This window comes from Cryptomeria japonica, chromosome 9, assembly GCF_030272615.1.
Source record: "Cryptomeria japonica chromosome 9, Sugi_1.0, whole genome shotgun sequence".
Lineage (NCBI taxonomy): Eukaryota > Viridiplantae > Streptophyta > Pinopsida > Cupressales > Cupressaceae > Cryptomeria > Cryptomeria japonica.
In genome coordinates this window covers 10,345,369-10,366,478 of record NC_081413.1, presented here as the reverse complement: position 1 = coordinate 10,366,478, position 21,110 = coordinate 10,345,369, and the positions used below count along the sequence as shown (strand labels likewise).

At 33.2% G+C, this 21,110-nt stretch overlaps 2 protein-coding genes across 2 annotated transcripts; both read right to left on the bottom strand.

Annotated features, from left to right (window-relative positions):
- Window positions 1–11,893: 11,893 nt before the first annotated feature.
- On the bottom strand, window positions 11,894–12,466 carry LOC131077182 (protein DMP6-like). The gene is made up of 2 exons (XM_058014619.1): window positions 12,202–12,466; window positions 11,894–12,090 (listed from the first exon to the last, which is right to left on the bottom strand). The coding sequence occupies exons 1-2, from the start codon at window positions 12,464–12,466 to the stop codon at window positions 11,894–11,896; spliced, it is 462 nt and encodes a 153-aa protein (XP_057870602.1).
- Window positions 12,467–20,170: 7,704 nt separating this feature from the next.
- On the bottom strand, window positions 20,171–20,776 carry LOC131077183 (protein DMP3-like). Its single transcript, XM_058014620.2, has one exon. The coding sequence runs from the start codon at window positions 20,774–20,776 to the stop codon at window positions 20,171–20,173; it is 606 nt and encodes a 201-aa protein (XP_057870603.2).
- Window positions 20,777–21,110: the final 334 nt, after the last annotated feature.

Genomic DNA, 21,110 nt, shown 5'->3' with positions numbered 1-21,110 from the left:
TGGAATTATAAGACAATTATCTGCTCCTAGTACCCCTCAGCCAAATAGAGTTGTTGAAAGGAAGAACATAACCATTTTGGATGTTGCTAAGACTATGTTGATTGAAGGAAATGTTGCACATACCTTTTGGAGAGAAACTATTTACACATTCAACCAGGTGTATATAAAAGATGATTATGGTAAGACTCCTTATGAGATATGGTTTGGTCATGTTGCTACATTTAGATATTTTAAAGTTTCTGGAAGCAAATGTTATATCAAAAGAGATGACGATATAGGGAAGTTTGATGCAAGATGTGATGAAGGAATCTTCTTGGGTTATTCTACTAAGAGCAAGACCTACTGGAGTTATATTATGAGATTGAAGAAGATAGTGGAAAGTGAAAATGTGAAGGTTGATGAATGTCATGGGAAGCGGATCAGAGCATGCACATATGAGTTTGATGACCAAGATGTTATTTCAAAGCCTGTACAAACTGAGATCTTAAAGCAGATTGCTCCAGTAGAGAGTTAATCCAGATATTTCTGCTATCGGTGAAGAAGTTCAAGAACCTAAGAATCAAAACAATTAGAAGACTCCAAAGTATGTGAAATTGAATCATTCAAAAAATTAGATTACTGGTGACAAAAATAAAGGTGCGATGACGAGGAGAAGGATTGTTGCTGAAGAGATATGTTTGATTTTTAAAATTGAACCTAAAGATGTTGTTGAAGCTTGTAAAGATGAGAATTGGATAAAAGCTATGTAAGAAGAATTAAATCATATTGAGAAGAATAATATATGGGAGCTTGTTTCGAGACATAAAGACAAGAATGTGATTGGCACTAAATGGGTGTTCTGGAATAATTGAATGAAGCCGGTGAAGTGGTAAGAAACAAAGAAATATTAGTATGTAAGGGATGTTCTTAGATGAAAGGAATTGATTATGAGGAGACTTTTGCTCAAGTAGCTAGGATTGAAGCTCTTAGATTACTGCGTAAAAGAACTTCAAGGTGTATCAAATGGATGTTAAGTCAGCCTTTTTGAATGGTGATTTGGAAGAGGAAGTTTACATTGAGAAACCAGATGGATTTTCATTATCAGATGAAGGAGACATGGTATGCAAATTGAAGAAAGCACTGTATGGACTGAAGCAAGCCCCTAGAGTCTAGTATGCTAGATTGGATAGGTATTTGATGAAGTTGGGATTCTATAAAGGTACTGCTGATGGTAATTTATACTTTAAGATTGATAATGATAACATTTTGATTGTTGAAGTGTTTGTTGATGACATTATTTTTGAAGGAGATGATGATTTGAGTATGAAGTTTGCTGATGATATGTAAAAAGAGTTTGAGATGTCTATGACAGGTGAGATGAAATTATTCTTAGCATTGCAAATTACATAGACTGACAAAGGCATTTTCATTTCTCAATCTAAGTATGTGAAGGAATTGTTGAAGAATTTTGGGTTAGATGATTCTAAACCTATTGGAACTGCTATGGTGACTAGATGCAATTTGTCTAAGAAAGATGAATCTCAAAAAGTTTATCAAACTTTGTATAGATCTATGGTTGGTGGACTATTATACCCGACTTAGACTAGACCAAACATTATGCATGCTAATTAGGTAGGTGATTTCATGTTGTGCTCTTATACCGATGTTGATTGGGTAGGTGATGTTTATGACCAGAAGAGAACTACCGGTGGAGATTTCTTTTTGTGGAAGAAGTTGGTTTCATGGTCCAGTAAGAAACAAGATGCTACATCTCTATCTTTTGTTGAAGCTGAATACATTGCTATTGCTAGCAACTGCACTCAGGGAGTTTGGATGAATAAAATGTTAAAGGATATTAGAGTTCTTTATGATGAGCCTACTGTTATATACTATGATAGTTCAAGTTCTATTAATATTTCAAAGAATCCGGTACTACATTCTAAAAAAAAAAGCATATATCGATCAAGTATCACTTCTTGAGGGATAAAGTCATTGCTGAAGAAGTCAAACAAGAGTATGTATCTACAAAGGATCAGATTCTAGATATCTTTAATAAGCCTTTGCATGAAGATACATTTTTCTATTTGAGAGACAAGTTAGGGGTCTCTGCCCCTCTTGATGAGAACTAGATGCATTGATATGCATCAATCCAGTGGACTTTAGAGTCTTATCTTCTTATCTGGACTGATGAGTTGGTGGTGCTACTCAGTCAGAGTAGTCGCTAATTGGTTGAGATGTTTAGGTGTGAGTTTATCCTAAGGGGGAGAGATTGTCCATCTTAGAGGGAGAGAATAATTATTTGTATTTTATCTTTGGCATTGTTGTCAAAGGAGGAGAGAAGCATGTGAGAAACTGCTTTATCTTTGGAGCTTTTTGTGCATGATCTTAGGGGGAGATTGCTAGAGATTATTGGTGTTGATTTATTCCTATGCATTGATTATTTTTCATATTCATTTATTTCCATAAATTCGAAATGGGGAGATTGTTGGATGTTGCTGCTGCTAGGATATGGTGGTGTCACTGATGTCAACATATTCTTGTGTTTTGGTGTTGCAGAGAGTTTTTTTGTCCATCCCATGATTGCAGTGAGTTGATTTGGTTGGTTTATCTATTTTCTATGTTGAATCAACTAAAGACACTTCTTTCTTTATTGATTTCATGATTCTATGCAGTGACTTGATCGAGTTGTAGATTCCGGTATGAAGTTTGATTTTTAGTGTTCAGTATTGCAATGTTCTGGTGTTTTATCCATTGTTATCTAGTATGATCATATCTTTGGTTGTGGTTTTGGGAGAGTGTTTGGGTTGTTCTTGTATATCTTCAGTTTAGATGGTTTATGACTTGATGCTCTGCAAGTTATCTTTCTTATCCGAGTTGTTGTCGCTTAGTGTTCTTGAGTGTTAGCGTGTTGATCGATGAAGATTTGATTAAGTGGTGTTGGTGGATCTATTGCTGATGGTTTTAACATTCTTGTTGGTGTTTCTTAATCATTTCCTATCTATTTTTGTTGTCCACATTGATCATTGTGCGTGTTGTTGAAGATCTTATGGGTCCGACGATATTCTTCAAGTTATGCGACATTTTCAGTGGTGTAGTGTGTTACGATTGATCTTGGTGAAGTTTCTAGTGGTGTTGCGTGTTCTAGGATTTGATTTAGGTCCATGCTATGTCATCTATGGTATTGTATTGGTCTGGTGGTTGATTTACGTGTATCGTGTGATGTAATTTTGTAATTAGGTGTTAAGGTTTGAGCCAACCTTGTAGACAAGGTTGATGCTTTGTATAAATAGGTGTTATATTCATGTAATTTGGATATGGGTGTTGTGTCTGCATTATCAGAGAGTGGTGTATTTACAAATAAGCGAATTCATATTTCGGTGTGGTATATTGAGTAGAGATTGTTTCAGGACAGACAAATGAGCTTAACCGAAACTGTCATAAGGAATTAGGAGATGTTATTATTTCAGTTTATCTTAACCAGATTGTAGTCTGAATATTATTGTAAGGTAGTGAACCTTCCTTGAGGGTTGTAGCCTTCTGGGTTATCATATTTTGAGCAGTGAGCTCTAGGCAGTGTGCCTGAATGCATGTGCATTACCCATTGTAATACTTACACATACTAGTGCAGAGTATCATCTTATTGTGGGTAGGTTTCCACCATTGTGTTACCCTTAACCGGGTTTTCCACGTCAAAATATTGGTGTTATATATGTTGTTATTATTGTATTTATCTTTATTCTTGTTGCAGTTGTTCATATATGAGATTATGCTTAAATTGTTTAATTATGTGAAAAGTGATTCACCCACCCCCGATCTCAGTTTTCCTTCATTGTTGTTGCCAACATGATCATGGTAAAAAATACCAAATGGTAGAGGAAGTGGGTAGGAAGGAGAATAGTACTCAATGATTATAAGAGAAAGGGAAGAAAATGAATAAGATAGCCACAAAGGGTCTAAGTGATGCAAATGAAGGGGATGAATAAAAAGATTGGAATTGCAATGAGGATTGAAGAAAGGTTGTTGGAACAAATTAAATCTAAGAACTGAGGCCCTATAAGATCTTCGAGCAAAAGAGTAAAAAGAGAACCTTGAATAAATCCAAAGTGAATGTTTCTGTCATAGAAGACCACAAAATTAAAAGGAAAACTAATGCATGCTTTGGGAAGGTTCTCAACCTTTCCCAATTACAATGAAGATCATTACTTGGAATGTTAGGGGCATTAATGCCCCCAGAAAATGGCGCTTAATCAAGAGAAAATTTGACCAAACAAAAATAGATATCTGTCCTCTCCAAGAAACCAAACTCAGAAAGGAGGAGAGTGAGATAAGGCTTAGTTATTGGAAACATTGGAAAGGACAATTTGTGGGGAACCCCTGTAAAGTAGAAGGTCTAATAATGGAAGATAATAAATGGTGGATATATCTTAAATCTAAATTACTACAAACAAATGATGTTTTTTTGGTAGTCAATTTCTATGGTCCAACTCAAACAATGCAAAAAAATGAATTATTGTCACATCTATTAGATAGGCTTGGAGGCCATGAAGCGGATATTGTTAGCAGGGGATTTTAATGCTACTAGAAACAATCAGGAGAAGCTGGATGGATTCAAGAAAATTACAATGGTTCAAATTGACTTCCAACACTTCATAGATATCAATAATCTTAAGGACTTGCAGACAACAAACGAGATGTATACAGGGACTAATCAGAGGAAAATTTTTACCAATATTGAAGAAAGGTTAGATAGGTTTATGATGAATGGTAATTGGGATATCCTAATGCGGTTTTATGAAGTTTGTGTGCTTCTTGTCACTGGTTCTGACCATTTCCATGTCCAATTGACTTTAGTTAAAAACAACCTTTCTATAGGAATTCCATTCAAATTTCAAAACATGTGGCTTAGAGATCCAAACCTGGAAAAATTGATTGCAAAATGGTGGAAGGAGGCTAATTATAAAGATCATACACACATGTTCCAACTCAGTAGCAAGTTAAAGTATGTTAAGCTGAAATTGAAAGAGTGGAATAAATGTCAATTCAAGAATATTTTCCAGCAAAAAGTGAGAGTAGAAAAATCTAATTAGCTGCCCTCAATGAGAAAATCATTAAGAAAGGCATGGGATCAGAGGAATATGAGAGAGAAAAAAATTTAAAGGCAATTTTTTTTGAAATATCAACAAGAGAGGAATGCTTTTGGAGACAAAAATCTAGGGAGGTTTGGCTTCAAGAGGGAGATAGAAATACAATTTTTTTTCATAAGTCCTCTCTAGAAAAGAGGGAAAGAAGTAGAATCATGAAAATTAATAGAGCAGATGGGTCCAGAAAGAAATCTTTGGAGGAAGTCAACCAGGAGGAAACAAGATACTTTGAAGTAATCTTAAATAAAGATCCACCTTTGAATACAGAAGAAAGCAAGGAATTTCTAGAAGCAATTCCTAAAATTATCTCAAACCATCAGAATTACGAACTTTTCAAGAAGATAACAATTGTGAAGATTAAAAATGAAGTATTTTAGGTGAATCCTAATAAGGCTGCTAGTTCAAATGGCTTTCTAGATAGTTTTGTCCAACACTTTTAGGAGATTATAGGAGAGGATATTTACAAGGCGATGGAGGAGTCAAGGAAAAAGAAGACAGTCCACAGAGAAATGAATCATACTTTCCTAGCTTTGATCCCAAAGAAGAAGATGGTAAATTCAATTAATGATTTTAGACCAATAGCCATATGCAATACTACATACAATATAATCCCTAAAATTATTGCAAGAAGGCTCAAAAGAGTTTTAAATTTTTTAATATTAGAAGAACAAAGTGCCTTTTCTCGTAGGTGATCGATTGTGGAAGGTATAATAATAGCCCATGAAGTGATTCTTTCAGGCAAGGAAAACAAAACAAATAGGTATGATCATCAAATTAGATATTATAAAAGATTATGAATCGGTCGATAGAGAATTTTTGAAAGATATTTTATTCAAATTTGGCTATCGTATGGAATGGATAACATGGATTGATAGTTGTATCTCGTTCCCAAATTTCTTGGTATTAATGAATGGAGGGGCTCATGGTTTCTTTAGCTCTACTAGAGGAATCAGGCTACGAGATCCAATTTATCCCTTCGTCTCTATAATAATGGTTGAAGCTCTGGGAAGACATAAATAAGATTAGAGGGGAAGGAGAATGGAATGAAATTATAGTAGCTGCAGGCTTGAACCCAGTAACTCATCAACAATTTGTAGATGATACTATATATTGTTTGGTCAATCGAACATGAAAGAAGCAAGAAGAATCATATCTCTAATCAACATATATTGTGATGCATCTGGTCAAGAAATCAATTGGAGCAAATCGGAGGTACTTTTTCTCAATACTCAACCGAGTCTTTAGAGGGATTTAAAGCTTGAAAGTGGCTAATTTCCTAGGCAAATTTTTAGGCACCCCACTTTTTCAAGGAATGAATAAAAAATCATATTGGGAGAATTTAGTTTCAAGATATGTGGAGAGGATGGGCTCCTAGAAAGGTAAATGGCTTTCTTCTGCAAGAAGATTACTAATGATCGAAAGAGTTTTTGCTGCGCTCCCTATTATTCCATGTCGTGTTTAAAAATTCCAAGTGGAATTGAAACAAAATTGAATAGGATTATGAGAAGATTTTCCTGGAATGGAATTAATGATAAAAGAAAAGTGCCTTTACTAGCTTGGGAAAAGATCTATAAACAAAAAAAGGCCAATGTCCAGCTATTTTGAGACAATTGATATTAATGAATTTAGTGATGGGAGCAAAGCTAGCATTAAACCTTTATTTGAATGGTTATAAGAAATGGGTTAAAATCCTAAGAAGAAAGTATCTAAATAGCAATAATCCAATCAACATTTTGAAAATTAATGACCCCTCAGGGCATGAGAGCTTCACTGGCTAGGCAATATTATATCATGTGTATTCATATTGGGGGGTTTAATATCCCAAAAAATGAGCTCAATATATTTCTTATTTGGTGAAAATAGGGTGTTTTTATTTTGGGCTATGAAAAAATGCAATATTTAGTGAAAATTGGGGGGCTTTTTATTTGGGTTGTGTATTGGGAGGATGTGATAGAAAAGGAGTTTATGACAATATTTTTTGAAAATAGGGGGATTCTTTAGTATGCCATGAATGCACGCGATATAACCCAAGTTCACTAAGTGAAGCCCCCATGCCCTAGAGGTTGAATAATTTGGAACTAAATATTAGAAAGTAGGGATAACATAACAAGGCATGTAACATGAGAGATAGGAAATGGTGAACTGACCTCCTTTTGGGCAGATTCTTGAAATAATTGTAAATATTTAGAAAAATTTCCAAATCTGGAGGACATAAAGAAGAGAAACTCTATTGAGTGGGGGACAAAAGTGAAAGATTATGGGAAAATAATAGAAAAAAATTGAATTAGGAGTTGGTAATGGAAACCTTTGGATAATCTTCAAGCTCTAAGATTACAAAAGAAAATCCTGTTAGATCTTTTAAAAGAGAGATGGGTGATTCCCTCTAATGAACAAGATAGGGTTAAATGGTGTGGCTCAAAATCAGGATCTCCTACAATGTAAGTTTAGGTTATAGAATCGAAGAGATGACCTTAGTAAAAGATGACTAGCCATGTAAGCTAAAGTTGACTAAACATTGTCTCACTAAAGCTGGGGTCTTTTCCTGGCCAACAATACAAGAGAATGTGCTCACTCAGGATCATTTGGAAAAAAATGGGAATTCAGGGAGCACGCATATGTGTCCTCTGCAAAACAAATGAGGAATCAACAGGTCATATATTTCTAGATTTCTTATACAAGGAAATCCTGTAATTCTTTTTTGGCTAAGTTAGATTTCTATTGTCCAAAAACCCAACTTCTACTTACCGAGTTTAAAACTTGGAATGGAATGGGCAAGAAAGGGATATTTGAATGTCTATGGTAGGTTAATCCTTAGTTGTAATTTGGGAAATTTGGAATGAAAGGAATAGGATAATATTTCAAGATAAGGAAATTCCAATGGAAATGTTATATTAGTAAATGGAGGGCCAAGTGGTGGAATTGGTAAATATAGTAGCTAGTAGTAGCTAGAGACAAAATAGAAATGGGAATTTTTTTCAGTCCATGGGATGATGTTATGATAATTTTTTTTTAGGTCTTATCTATTCCTAAAAACTATCATGAAGGAAAATTCAAGAACTCAAAAGTCAGTAGAGAGAATACTAAATGAACCCCTCCGCAAGTAGGTTGGATTAAAATCAATTTTGATGGGGCAGCAAGAGGTAACCTAGGTGAAACGGTTATAGGGTGTATTGCTATGGATGATGGAGGAAACATAATTTCCTAGTATTCAGAGTCTTTCAGAATGATAACCAATAATCTAGCAAAAATAATAGCTACTTTGCTAGGATTACAAATGGGTCTTAGAATTGGAGCTAAGAGAATTCACTTAGAAGGTGATTCCCAAATTATAGTCAATGCAATTCGAAACAATAGGTCACCAAATTTGTTGAAGGCCAAATGGTTAATCCCAATTTGAGACATAATCACGAAACTGGAAGATTTCAAAATTTCTCATATTTATAGGGAAGGGAATTCTGAAGCGGACACTCTGGCAAAAAATGTAGTCATAAATATTTAATTTGCTACCAATTGATTGTTATAGAAAGTGACCATATAAATTTTTAATCACTATTTGTTTCCCATTATAATTACAGTCGATGAAAATTTGAGTTTAAAAACTTACCATTAAAATTTGATGGGACTATAAGGTCAGTGGGTGGAGGTATACTTGGTGATGGGATGGTTGATAAAGGCAGATAGATTTTAATTGATCCACAAATATCAGATGATTAAATCATTATTGTTTGCACCCAGGTTGTTTTGTTCAATTTAATTCTATATTGAATTTCCTGATCAAAGTGGGCTAGAAAAAAGTATTTAGTATAGTCAATTTGGTGGTAGATGGAGATGGTGCTAAATTTGGAGGTGATAAGATGGGTAAAAAGCCACTTGGAATCATCATCAATTGAGTTGGCCTCCTCGAAACTTGATCAATCAAAATCTTGATTGAAAGGCTATTAATTCCCAAATCTGAAATGGGATGACAGATTGGGACTCCAAAATTGACGTGACTCTTTAAGGTGGATTTGAGGAGGATTAAACTATCGAAAAGGACCAGTCAAATTTCTAGAAAGAATTTTTTCACAAACAAATATTGTGGTTCGTTTAATAGTCCAAAATTATTTGCCCAATGGAGACTCTGATCTATCTGCTTGCTAAGAAGAGACAAATGGCCTTTTTAGGAGAAAACGTAGACAAGAGGTTAAATACCTTTCTGAGATACAACCACCCCTTAGTAGTATATGCGATCAAATCCTTATTGGGTGAGGAGTTCATAATGACAGATTGCATGTATCGGGTTAATACAAACATTTCATCAATGTTTTTGGCTTTAGCATTATATAGTGGATTAAGCAAAGAAATGACTAGAAAACTATGCAAAGTAATTTTTAAAGCTCAAGTCTTGGGTGGTATGGAGGATGTATTGAGAAATTGTGAGAATTTTTGGATTCCTCCGCCTAAGGATTTTGATAAACAAGGGGAGGAGGTTCCAAAATTGGCAATAATCCTTTTAGATGATGCAATGGAATATTTGGACTACAAGGAGACAACAGTTAAAAGTCTAAATTCTTTTGAAATGGAAAAATATTGTTGTCAATCCAGCATTGGATTAGATTTTAAAATTCATCTAGATGGAAGGCCTGGAGGAGCAGACTCAAGGAATCAACATGGAAAGAGAAGTCCCTATGGACGACAGAAAAATGGATTGTGATTGTGAAGGTTAGAAATGAATCATCGTTCCCTTGCACATGTGTTTTGACATATTTTGTTTACTTAGTTTTAGTAGAATATGCATTCCTGTTAGGAAATTTTGATGTATGGAGGTGATCTAAAATGGTTGGAAAATAATAAATTGTTTTTTGAATTTATAGAAAGGTAGATGGCTAGAGATTAGACTTATTTGGGCCTTTGTGCAAATTTGTAATTTGTCGAATGGCTACATGCAAATGTATATAGTTTTTAGGTGATTGCTATAAATGAGTATAAATAAGAACTACCTATATAGTAGGAAAATACTGCATTTCAGGTGGAACTCTATGATCAAGATGTATATTTTACCTTAATTAAAATGAAAGGGGATTGGCCCTATCTAGTAGTTTAATTATCGAAAAAAGAAAAAAGAAATTCTAAGCAAGATTTTAATGGACATCATGTTGATAAGTCAAGCTCTATTTTATTCTCTTACAAAGACAAATTTATAGTCCTTAAACTCAAAAATGTCATCCCTCCCAATTATTCAATCTTTCTTTCCACTTGTTGGAATTCTAGTTTTTTTCAAAAATTGGCAGTGGTCTAAAGGACACATCAATTTATTTTTTTCCTTCAATCTATCTACAAGAAACTCTTGCTAAATTTACATAACACTTGTCATCTCAAAGAATTTGTAATTATAAATTTAAGTAGACTAAATGAAACAATATTAGCCTTTTTATTTGGTAGTTCAAATTTGATTCATAAGCCGAACTCAATTCATAAAATTTTCTCCATGCTAAACTTCATATTAGCAACTACATCAACTTTATTATCCAACTCCCTCTTTCCCTTTCTACACCATGGCTAAATCCATCTTTTACTGGTTTTGGTCTTAGCTCCATGCTTGAATTCTCTACCATTCCTACTTTTTCTTTTTGACTTTACTTGATTATGGAAAAATACTCTCCTTGGCACTTCTACTAAGAACAATGTGGTTACAAACACTTGTCACTATGTTGTTATGAAAGACATATGAAATTATTGGTGCCTAGTTGCGTAGGTCAAAATTCAAATATTTTGTATTAATTTATTAGTTCAAATGACCAACCTAGCCACATAAAAGAAAGTATAATTCAAGGACAACAATGCGATTATAAAACAACTTAAAAGAAAGTATGTTTTTTATTAATTTATTGGTTGAAATGACTAACCTAGCCCCATAAAAGAAATTACAATTCAAGGAGAACAATGAGATTATAAAGCAACTTAAAAGATTGCAATCTCAACCTGGAGGCTTGGAGGCAAAATATATTATCTAGAGCTCTTAATTTATTAGGTGATTTCTTCTAAAAAGTCTACTTAGCCACATTCTTCAAACTTTTGCACAATTTTCTCTAGAATTTTGCTTGTAATTAATACAATAGGTATAGGTTTGAGGTTCACCACATCTTTATGCTTCAAACTGAGATGAGGCATAAACCTAACAAAGATTATTGATTATTATTGTCCTACTTATTTTCACTTATGTGATAGTAGATAACTTCTTTTCTTAATATTTAAGATAATATAAATTTCTCAATTGAAATAATGATCTAATGTTCACTTGTTATCATCACTAAAAATTGGCATGTTGGCATGTTTATAAACAAATCTGTGATTGATGTGGGTAAATCCAACCAAATCAATCCTTATTTATGAGCTATATGATGAACAATAGAAATTCCAACCAACAAAAACATAGAACAAGTCGATGACACCAGAATGTTCTATAAGCTAATCAGGATGGCCAATCTGGCGCAAATCCCTACCCTTTCAACTTTCCAAGCTATAGGAAGCAAAGAAACTACATTTTGTTAAATTTTCTTATTTAGCCTACCATTTGTGTTTGGTATTATTAACAATATGATTTCTTCTGAATATAATGTGATAAAGCAATAAACTTTAAATTTATTCTAGATTGCAAATAATGTTTTGGATGATAAGGGCTATGATCATGGAATTCAGAAGAGCGAACACTTAAACACTTCTGAATATGAAAATCTGAGGCCCTTCACATAATGTGAAAATAAGATAAATGCATTGTACTGTGAGGTTTGACCTCATGTTGTGGTCACCGGACTAGTAATTCCTTGCCTTTTGGATGGAATCTTAACAACTATGACACCACTAAGTGCACCCAGCGCAACAAGAAGTGCCTGGTATATCTTCTGTATATTGGCTTCTTCAGATGGATATAAACAATGCACCACATTTTGGTCTGTGAGGGCTTTCACACAAAATACCAAAACTGCTATAGCTGCATGAACCAAATCCTTAGATTAAATCTTATACTCAGACTCATTGGAAGGCTTAATTTCATTACCAGTAGTTAACCCTTTAATGGTGGCAATTCCATAATACACTTTGCCTGTGGAGGCATCTGTGAAGGTGTCTACCAGTGAAAAGAAGAAGCATGCTATTGCAAGAATACCCACAACCACTCCTACTAAATACTTATCTGATGTTTGGCATCCTTGACTATTGGAGAGAAGATTAGAAAGAGCCTGAAACACAAACAGGATTCCAGTGGGCAATATTTTTGCAATTTTTGATGCCAAAGATAATGTGCTATTGACAGAAATGGGAATTACGCTTTCTTCATTAGACTTGACATTGGCGCCTGACTGTTTCATATTGTTCAGATTTTTTGTTCTCTGGATTCTTTCTCAGAACATCAATTTCAGAGAATACAAAACAATTCATTGACAGAAGTTGGAAATGAATTATACTTATATGTCTAAGACATTGGATTAGAGTTAGAAGCTACATTAACATGTTTTTCTCCTTGGATGGACCGCTGCAGATTAATTTTATGAATGTAAATATCTTTTGTTTCGATTTACCTGATTTGAATAAAGACAAGGAAATTGCGCAACTAATTTATTAGGCATTTTCTTATCATTAGGGACGGTTGTTGGGTCTACGTGACTTCAATCTTTGGTTGCTAGTGATTGCTAGATAAAATCTAATAGTTTTTCCTTATCATGGTGTTTAGTCCTTAATCTATTTGAATTGTCCTGCAGTTAAGAACATATTGAATCTATTTTCATGGTACAATACGCTATTCAAGGCAGTTGAAAAATTTGCCATGAGTTGTATGTTGTCAGTGTAACAGTCGTCGTATAAGGTGAGCTTGAAAGTGAGAAACCACTTGTGGCGATGAAGGTACCTTGCATTGCTAGAACAGAATATCATTCCAGGTGTACATGCAATGGGTACTCCTGTATCTGAAAACTTTTCCATGAATACATAGTTGTTAAGGCAACCAAAAAGTCAATTTTGAAGTTATCACTCTGCGACCCCTCGTGAATTTTCCTCTGACGACAGGCCAGAAGAGAATATCACAGACGTTATAAAAGAAGTGCTACAAGAAATTCATGACCATGACAAGTGTGGGCAGTAGTGGCAGCTATAAAAAGCAGAGTGACATCATGTTTGACCCTATATTTGGCAGCTATAAAAAGCAGCTATGAAAAGCCCGAGGCCACCTGTTGTGCTCATGAGATGTATCATGTGACGTTAAATCCACTTTAGTGGAAGTTTCACATTTTCTGTGCATTAAGAGTTGCTCTTAGCACTACTACCCAACAGGCATGGACTCAATTCTTAACTTTCGTATCCAGAAGCATATTGTATCTAAAGTGCAAACTCTAAACATTTAATGAGCTGCATTTAGCATGGTCCCATGTGTCTAGATATAATAAGACTTTACCTCCAGGCATTCTGTAGACCCGTCTGCTCGAATAGAGTCAATTTCAAACTTTTGACACTTGAATTCCAACAGACTTTCGAACCCCAAAAACTTTGTAGATTCTGACATAGTGAACCTTTAGTATCCATCAAGTTCTTAGAAATAATAATTAGGAACCCCAAAAACTTTGTAGATTCTGACATAGTGAACCTTTAGTATCCATCAAGTTCTTAGAAACAATAATTAGGGGAGATGGACTAATAGTCGTTAGGCGTTAGGGCTAACTTCGTCAACATGTAGTCGTTACATAGAATATCATGCAAATCGCACGTCTAGTGCGAAGTGTCCTAAAAATGACTTTTTAAAGATTTGACCAAAACTTAATCGAAAAATGGCTAGTAATTGAACAAAAAAATAACATTTGTTGTTAGTAAAATTTCATATTTTATTTAAAAATAGAGTTTATATGCAACATAGATGGGCCAAATACATATTAGTAACTATAAATATTTGTTATCTCTAATTTGTATATCCAACATAAATGGATCAATAGTTGAGTACAAAAAATTATTTATTGTTATAGAAAAAACACATTATTATATAAAATACAACTTATATCCAATAGGAATGGACCAATAGTTGAACACAAAAACTTGTTGAAAATCCTTCTCATTTAATGGAAAAATACAAGGTATTTTTTGTGCTCACCTTTTATATTTGTGATAAGACAAATTATTAATATGAAATACTCCAATGTATATACATTGCTACCCCAATAGTTGTACACATATGAATACTATTTTTTCAGTATGACAACAATACTTATTTAAACAAGTATCTTATTTTATTAAATGAGCATCTTATTTTATAAATGACACACTTATAGTGGATAGTTATGATATTTTATTTCAAACAAATTTCTATTTTATTTTACTTGTTAATGAATGTATATATGTACATTTTATATAACATTTACAAGTTCTTATGTGTTCAAGTATAGGTCTATTTTGACCAGCATTTGGTTATATTTTTACTTACATGTGGACTATTTATTTATAATATATAGTATAAATTTGAAGTAAGGTTGGATATTATAAGCATAATTGCTATAATGACTATTGGACCGCATACAACTATTCGTCCCTCTCCCCTAAATTCTCACATCGAAAAGGGCACAATTGTCAATTAATGTATACCTTCCTTCACACAAAGTATTTCCATTTGGATTTCTTGAGAGATAAGATTTAAAATTTCTTTACCAATAAAATATCAAAGATGTTCATAGTTTGGTGATTTTTTAATTTTTTAATTTTTTTTCTACAAGTGATTAGAGACATTGAAGTCAATGACAAATCAATTTTTTTGGGGATTGATTAGTGTATACACCTAAAAATGGCTATGATTTATTAAATAAATATTTATTATTTATTTAATGATTATTCTTCTTTTAAATAAATAAATTAAAAAGTTTATTTATTTGAATTCATTTAGCTTATTCTTCTATTTTTAATCAATTAATTAAATAGACATTATTTAATTAATCAAGCTTCCTAAAGTCTTCTTAATTAAATAATTCAAAATAATTTAATTTTTCACCTTTTCCAGCTCACTCTCTTCCACATCAGCTTAGCTTGCCAATTCACTCTTGACGTGGCTAAATATTATTTTTTTGCTAATTTTTAATTAGCTACGTTATCTTCAACTTCCATTTCCTATATTTCCTCCACTACTCCTACATCTTTGGAGGAGGTTGTGTCCACCTCATCCTGGTCAAACTCCACTTGTCTTGCATTTCCTAGATTGTCTCCAACTATCCTATATTCTTGGAGTTCCTAACTGTGGTCAACTCAAGCAAGCTACCACTTGGATTTCTCCCCCACCTTTTCTTCCATCCTTATGTGTAGGAGGAACATATTCCACTTTCTTGTCTCACATCTCAACCAATCAAATCATAGCCATCAATTTATCAAGATTCACTCTCAAACATTGATCTTTGCCACAAGGGATTTTTATCATGGAAAATCTATTAAAGCTGCATTTTTCACTAGTTTGAATCTAATCGTAATCTTGCACTCCAGTCATTTTAGAGAATTATGAGCATTTTGACAGTGTGCCTTTGGCTTAGCTTAGATACCTTTTAGCTTCATAATATCATTTTGCATATTTAGCTTGCATTTAGAATTCAAAGACTATTGTCTGTTCATCTTTGTCATCTTCAAGATCATTATAGTGTAGTTTGAGAGAAATCAAATCATATAATTCAAGAGAAGAAGGTGATAGGACACAACGGGACATCAATGGGGAGTTTATTTCTTTTGAAATTATTTCCTGCATTTTGTTCATTGGTAATCTAGGAGTTTTCATAGTTTCTATTTTATTTTCTAGGTTACACAATTAGAATAATAGTTGATTAGTCATGAAAATCTATTGCAACATTTTTTATGGTGGTCATGTAAATCTTTCAAGCTGGACAAGTTCAAATAACATATTCTAAGCTTTGGCTTATTTAGGTGGTTCATCTAAAATCATACTAGCTTGTCCACTAGGGCTCACTTACTAGTGTGATTTCAGATGAACCACCTAAGCAAGTCAAAGTTTATAGTGTGTTGTTTAAGCCAAAATCTCCATGCTTAATCACTCCAAAAAATGAAAGTAGCAAAACATAGTCAAACAATACCTAGAGAGATACATTACAATATTTGACTATCCCATGAATATCATATCTTCCTATAAAAAATCAACTCAAATGTATATGCTAGAATTTAATGTATTAAATGTTTGATTTCTTCTGGAGGGTAAATTAGGAATTTTTAAAGTCTCTTGTATTGATTCTATTTTTTGCCATTGGGTTAGACATATATGGTATTTAAACATCTTGAATTTAGTATCTTTGGTCTATCTATATAGGAGTTTTTTTGAAATTGTGGCGGTTATAAGGTAGCAGCTTGAGTGTAAAAAATATTGTGTTTTTGGTTTATCTACATAGGGATTTGTTTGACATTATGGAGTCAAAATGTTGGATTTTGCGTTAATATTTTTAAATCTAATCTTTCATATAAGTAATTTGGTGGAGACTCTTTTTCTTTGTCTATGTTCAGTCTTGTTTCTTTTGAAATGTAAGCGGGGGAACATTTACAGTCACCTCACACTTGACATCGATTTATCGATGGAAGTGAATTTTTGTAATGGAAGTGGGGGAACATTTATAGGCACCTCACACTTGACATCAATTTATCAATGGAATTGAATTTAAGTATTTTCAATTAAAAATTAATTAGATTCATTATAGCTAGATTAGACACAAGTCACAAATTTTCTAACTAAAAGTTTCTAATAAATATATATGTAACATTAGATTGGGACCAATTTATTAAAAAAAATTAAAAAATATATATTTTTTGATATTCTCACAACTTCTACTAACATTTTGTAAAACTATAAATATGGTTTTGATGAATAAATGTCATATTTACCATTTGTATAAAATAAAATTATACATTTTCACAAAAAAGGTGTGTGGATATAAAATAACACCCATAGATTCCATATTTGACCAACACCTAGATCATAAAATCTATAAAAACAAATAGGGGAGAAGTTGGGTCTTGATTACCTATATTACCTCATATGTTAACAGAGTCTAAGCCATCCACAGGGGGGTCCCAAAACATGTTTTTTTTTTGCTCTATCTTCTTCTTCTTTGCAATGAATTAGTGAAATTTCAATAGCTCCACCAATAGGTTATCTAGAGCTTGACCTTATGGGTGGTAGAGGGGTAGATGACTAATGAGATTGTCTTGAACAACCTTGGTGTCCATGATGTCTTTTGGTATCCAATGGAGAAGCTTGGGAATAAGAATTTTGATTACCATGATGAAAAAGGATTCATGAACATCAATGCTTGTGAGGATGTGAGCAACACTAGGAGGAGTAGAGAGATGAGAGAACTTCCACCATAGCAGAAGCAAAATTACCCTAGTGATCAAGAAACTATTGAACATAAGCCATTTCTAGGGAAATTTTGGTAGCTTGCACTTGGATATGTGATAAATCATTAGAACAAATAATTGATTTAGAATAAAGTGAAATATCCTATTCAAAAAAGAAATTAGAAAAGAATCTAGAATTTCTACCCTTCCTTATGTTGAAGAGAATCTCCACCCTAAAAGAATGCCAAATCTAGTTTAATCTGTAAGGAATGTGAGGCCTATCTCCTAGAAGAATCATATTCTTAGAGAAAGGATTTAGTTTGAAGGGCTCAAAAAACTCATGAATCTAGGTTTTGACTTTTGGGGATCTTCGATAAAAATATAATCGATGCATAAAAGACTTTAGTCCTACCCATATAAAGGGTAATGAGGATCCAAGACACCCAAATGAAAAATCCTCGAAGTCCATGAGAATTCCTTATAAAGAATACATTAGCTAAAATATGTCAATTTTGGTTTTATAATAGCTAATTAGATTGTGTGAAATCTATATTGCTAAATGAAAATTGGTGATTACATATGATGTCTCTAGTTTAATTTTGGAATCATGTGCAAATATGGAGACAGCCAATAATATCCATGCTATGGAATATAATTATGAAAGCTCATGTTTGGACCCCACTTTCAATCTTTCAACCAAGTTTTTGAAGTGGTGATACTAATTTTGTGAATTATATTAGCTGAAATGCCCTCATGATTGTATCAAAGGTTTTGTAATTCTTGTTAGAAAGGTGAAAAGTGACTTCAATTTCATTGCATGACATGATATTCACAAATGTTAGAAAGAATAAATCTCACAAATATTGAATTTCTTTCTTGTGAAATCTGAAGGCATGCACCTAAGGCAACTTTTTTAAAGGTTGACCTTGAACTTGTAGAATGGGGACCACCACATATTATGTTGGTTTATGGAGAGACCATCATATAAGCTTGAAACATTGTAGCAAAGCTAGGATTAAATTTATTTCCAATTCCTCCAAATGTTTTTGATAACAAAATTTCCTTCGAATTGAACATAATTCTTCATGGTGAGAAGTGTTGGAAGCCCAATCTCCTCTCAAGAATGATGTCTAGTGGGATTCCTTGAGATGATACAATGTTAACCAAAATGTTTTAGGCCTCATCTCTATTAAGGGCAAGTATAATCATTTTGGTAGAGAGAACCAAACCTTGGAAATATGTACATAAAAGCCCCAAATCTCTAGATTCACAAGGGAGAGAAAACAAATTTATTAGGAAAAAAGATAGAAACCTTTGTGGTTATTTGAGGAAGGCCATAGAAAATCATGAACATGTTTTTTTAGCTTCATCTAAGATTCCCAAGGAGGAGTTCAACACCGATAATAATAATTCTAGGTGGCCACAAATATCTTGAAACAAACTTTACTTTTCCCTACCAAAGAGAGGGGTTTTGTGATCCAATAAGCCATCCTTTTTGTTTGGAAAGAACCACTTGCCATGAGAATACTTGTGAAGATTTCAAAAAAAGAATGCTCAAACCTTGAAAAACTATTCATGACCATTCCATTTCAACCCAAAGGAATTGAGACAAGAGGGTGAATGAAGGACAAATTGTCTATAACATTAATTCTTATGCCATTGAATGGTAAAACCAAAGGTTCTGTAGATAGTAGCCAAGCATTTAAGGGCTTTCTTTATATTTTTTCCTTTGACTAAGTCTTCATTGAGAGTGTGGACTGAGTCATCTGCAAAGTGGTTGTCAACAAGCTAACTTGATTGATTAGGCAAGATAATACCTTTGACTAGGAACATTAATAAAAGTACAATTCAAGGACAATAATGAGCTAATAAAATAACTTAATAGCTTACAATCTCAACCTTAATGCTTGGAAGCTAACCGTATTATCTGAAGCTCTTAATGTACTGGATGATTTCCTCCAACAAGTCTACTTAGCCAGATTTTTCAAACTATTGGGTTATTTTTCTTCATAATCTTTCTTCTTATATTTAAAATCAGTATGGGTATTGAGGTTCAACATATATTTGATACTTCAAACCTTGATGAGGTGTGAACCTAATAAAGAATATTGATTATAATTGTCTTATCCATCAATGTTGTATTAGCATTTTTTCACAAAACGTGTAAGATAATATAAATTTTTCAATTGATATAATCTTCAAATATACTAATTATAAATTTTGCATCAACATAATATTTGAGTGTCCACTCATTGTCATAAATAGAAATTGGTACATGTTTATAAATATATTCGTGATTGATATGGATATCCAATAAATTCAATCCTTATTTCTGAGCTATTTAATGAAAAATAAAAAAATTCTAACAACAAACCAAAAAAACATAGAACTAATTGATGCCACTAGATTGTTTTAATGGGGATGGCCAATATGGTTCCCTACTCCAACTTTCCAAAATGTAGGAGGGAAAGAAACTACACTTAAAGATAATTTTTCAAATGTTATTTTGTCTATTAACAGTCTGATTTATTTTTTAAATAATGTAATAAAGAAATAAACGTCAAATTTATAATGGATTACAAATAATGTCTTGGATGATACAAGCAATGACCATGAACTTTCAGATGAACAAACATTTAACACTTCTGTATAAGAATTTGAGGTTTCCCCAGAATATAAAAATAACATAAATGCTTCTTAATGTTTAAGGTTTGAACTCATGTTTTGGTAACCGGACTAGTGATTCCTTTCCTTTTGGAGGGAAGATTAACAACTATGACACCACTAAGTGCACCCAGCGCAACAAGAAGTGCCTGGTATATCTTCTGTATATTGGCTTCTTCAGATGGATATAAACAATGCACCACATTTTGTTCAGTGAGGGTTATCACACAAAATACCAAAACTGCCATAGCTGCATTAACCAAATCCTTAGATTTAATCTTATAATGAGACTCAATCGAAGGCTTGATTTCATTACCAGTGGCTAGCCCTTTGACGGTGGCAATTCCATAATAAACCTTGCCTGTAGAGGCATCTGTGAAGGTGTCTACCAGTGAAAAGAAGAAGCATGCTATTGCAAGAATACCCACAATCACCCCTACTAAATACTTATCTGATGTTTGGCATTCTTGACTGTTGGAGAGAAGATTAGAAAGAGCCTGAAACACAAACAAAATTCCAGTGGGCAATATTTTTGCAATATTTGATGCCGAAGATAATGTGCTATTGACCACACTTGAAGTGGTCGTCGTTGTCTTTTTGGAAGAAATGGGAAGTAAGCTTTCTTCATCAGACTTGACATTGCGGCCTGACTGCTTCATATTGTCTAGATTTCTTGTTCTCTGGATTCTTTCTCAGAACTTCAATTTCATCGAATACAAAACAATTCATTGACAGAATTTGTAAATGAATCATATTTATACATCTAAGACATTGGATGGCAGAAGTTTCCATTAACAGGTTTTTCTCCTTGGATGAACCGCTGCACATTAATCTTATGAATTTGAATTTATTTTGTTTCCATCTACCTTATTTCAATATAAACCAACGAAATTGCCAACTGTTTTTTACCAGATTTTTCTATAGAATGGTTGGCTGTTTGGTCTACATGACTGCAATGTTTGGTTGCTAGTGATTGCTAAATAAAACCTTCTA

Excerpts from the sequence above, each read along its gene's own strand:
- LOC131077182 (XM_058014619.1), bottom strand. The coding sequence starts at position 12,466 with ATGAAACAGTCAGGCGCCAATGTCAAGTCTAATGAAGAAAGCGTAATT. Across the intron at positions 12,091-12,201 it reads CTTCACAGATGCCTCCACAG|CTATAGCAGTTTTGGTATTT; the intron begins GCAAAGTGTATT and ends TGGTTCATGCAG.
- LOC131077183 (XM_058014620.2), bottom strand. The coding sequence starts at position 20,776 with ATGAAGCAGTCAGGCCGCAATGTCAAGTCTGATGAAGAAAGCTTACTT.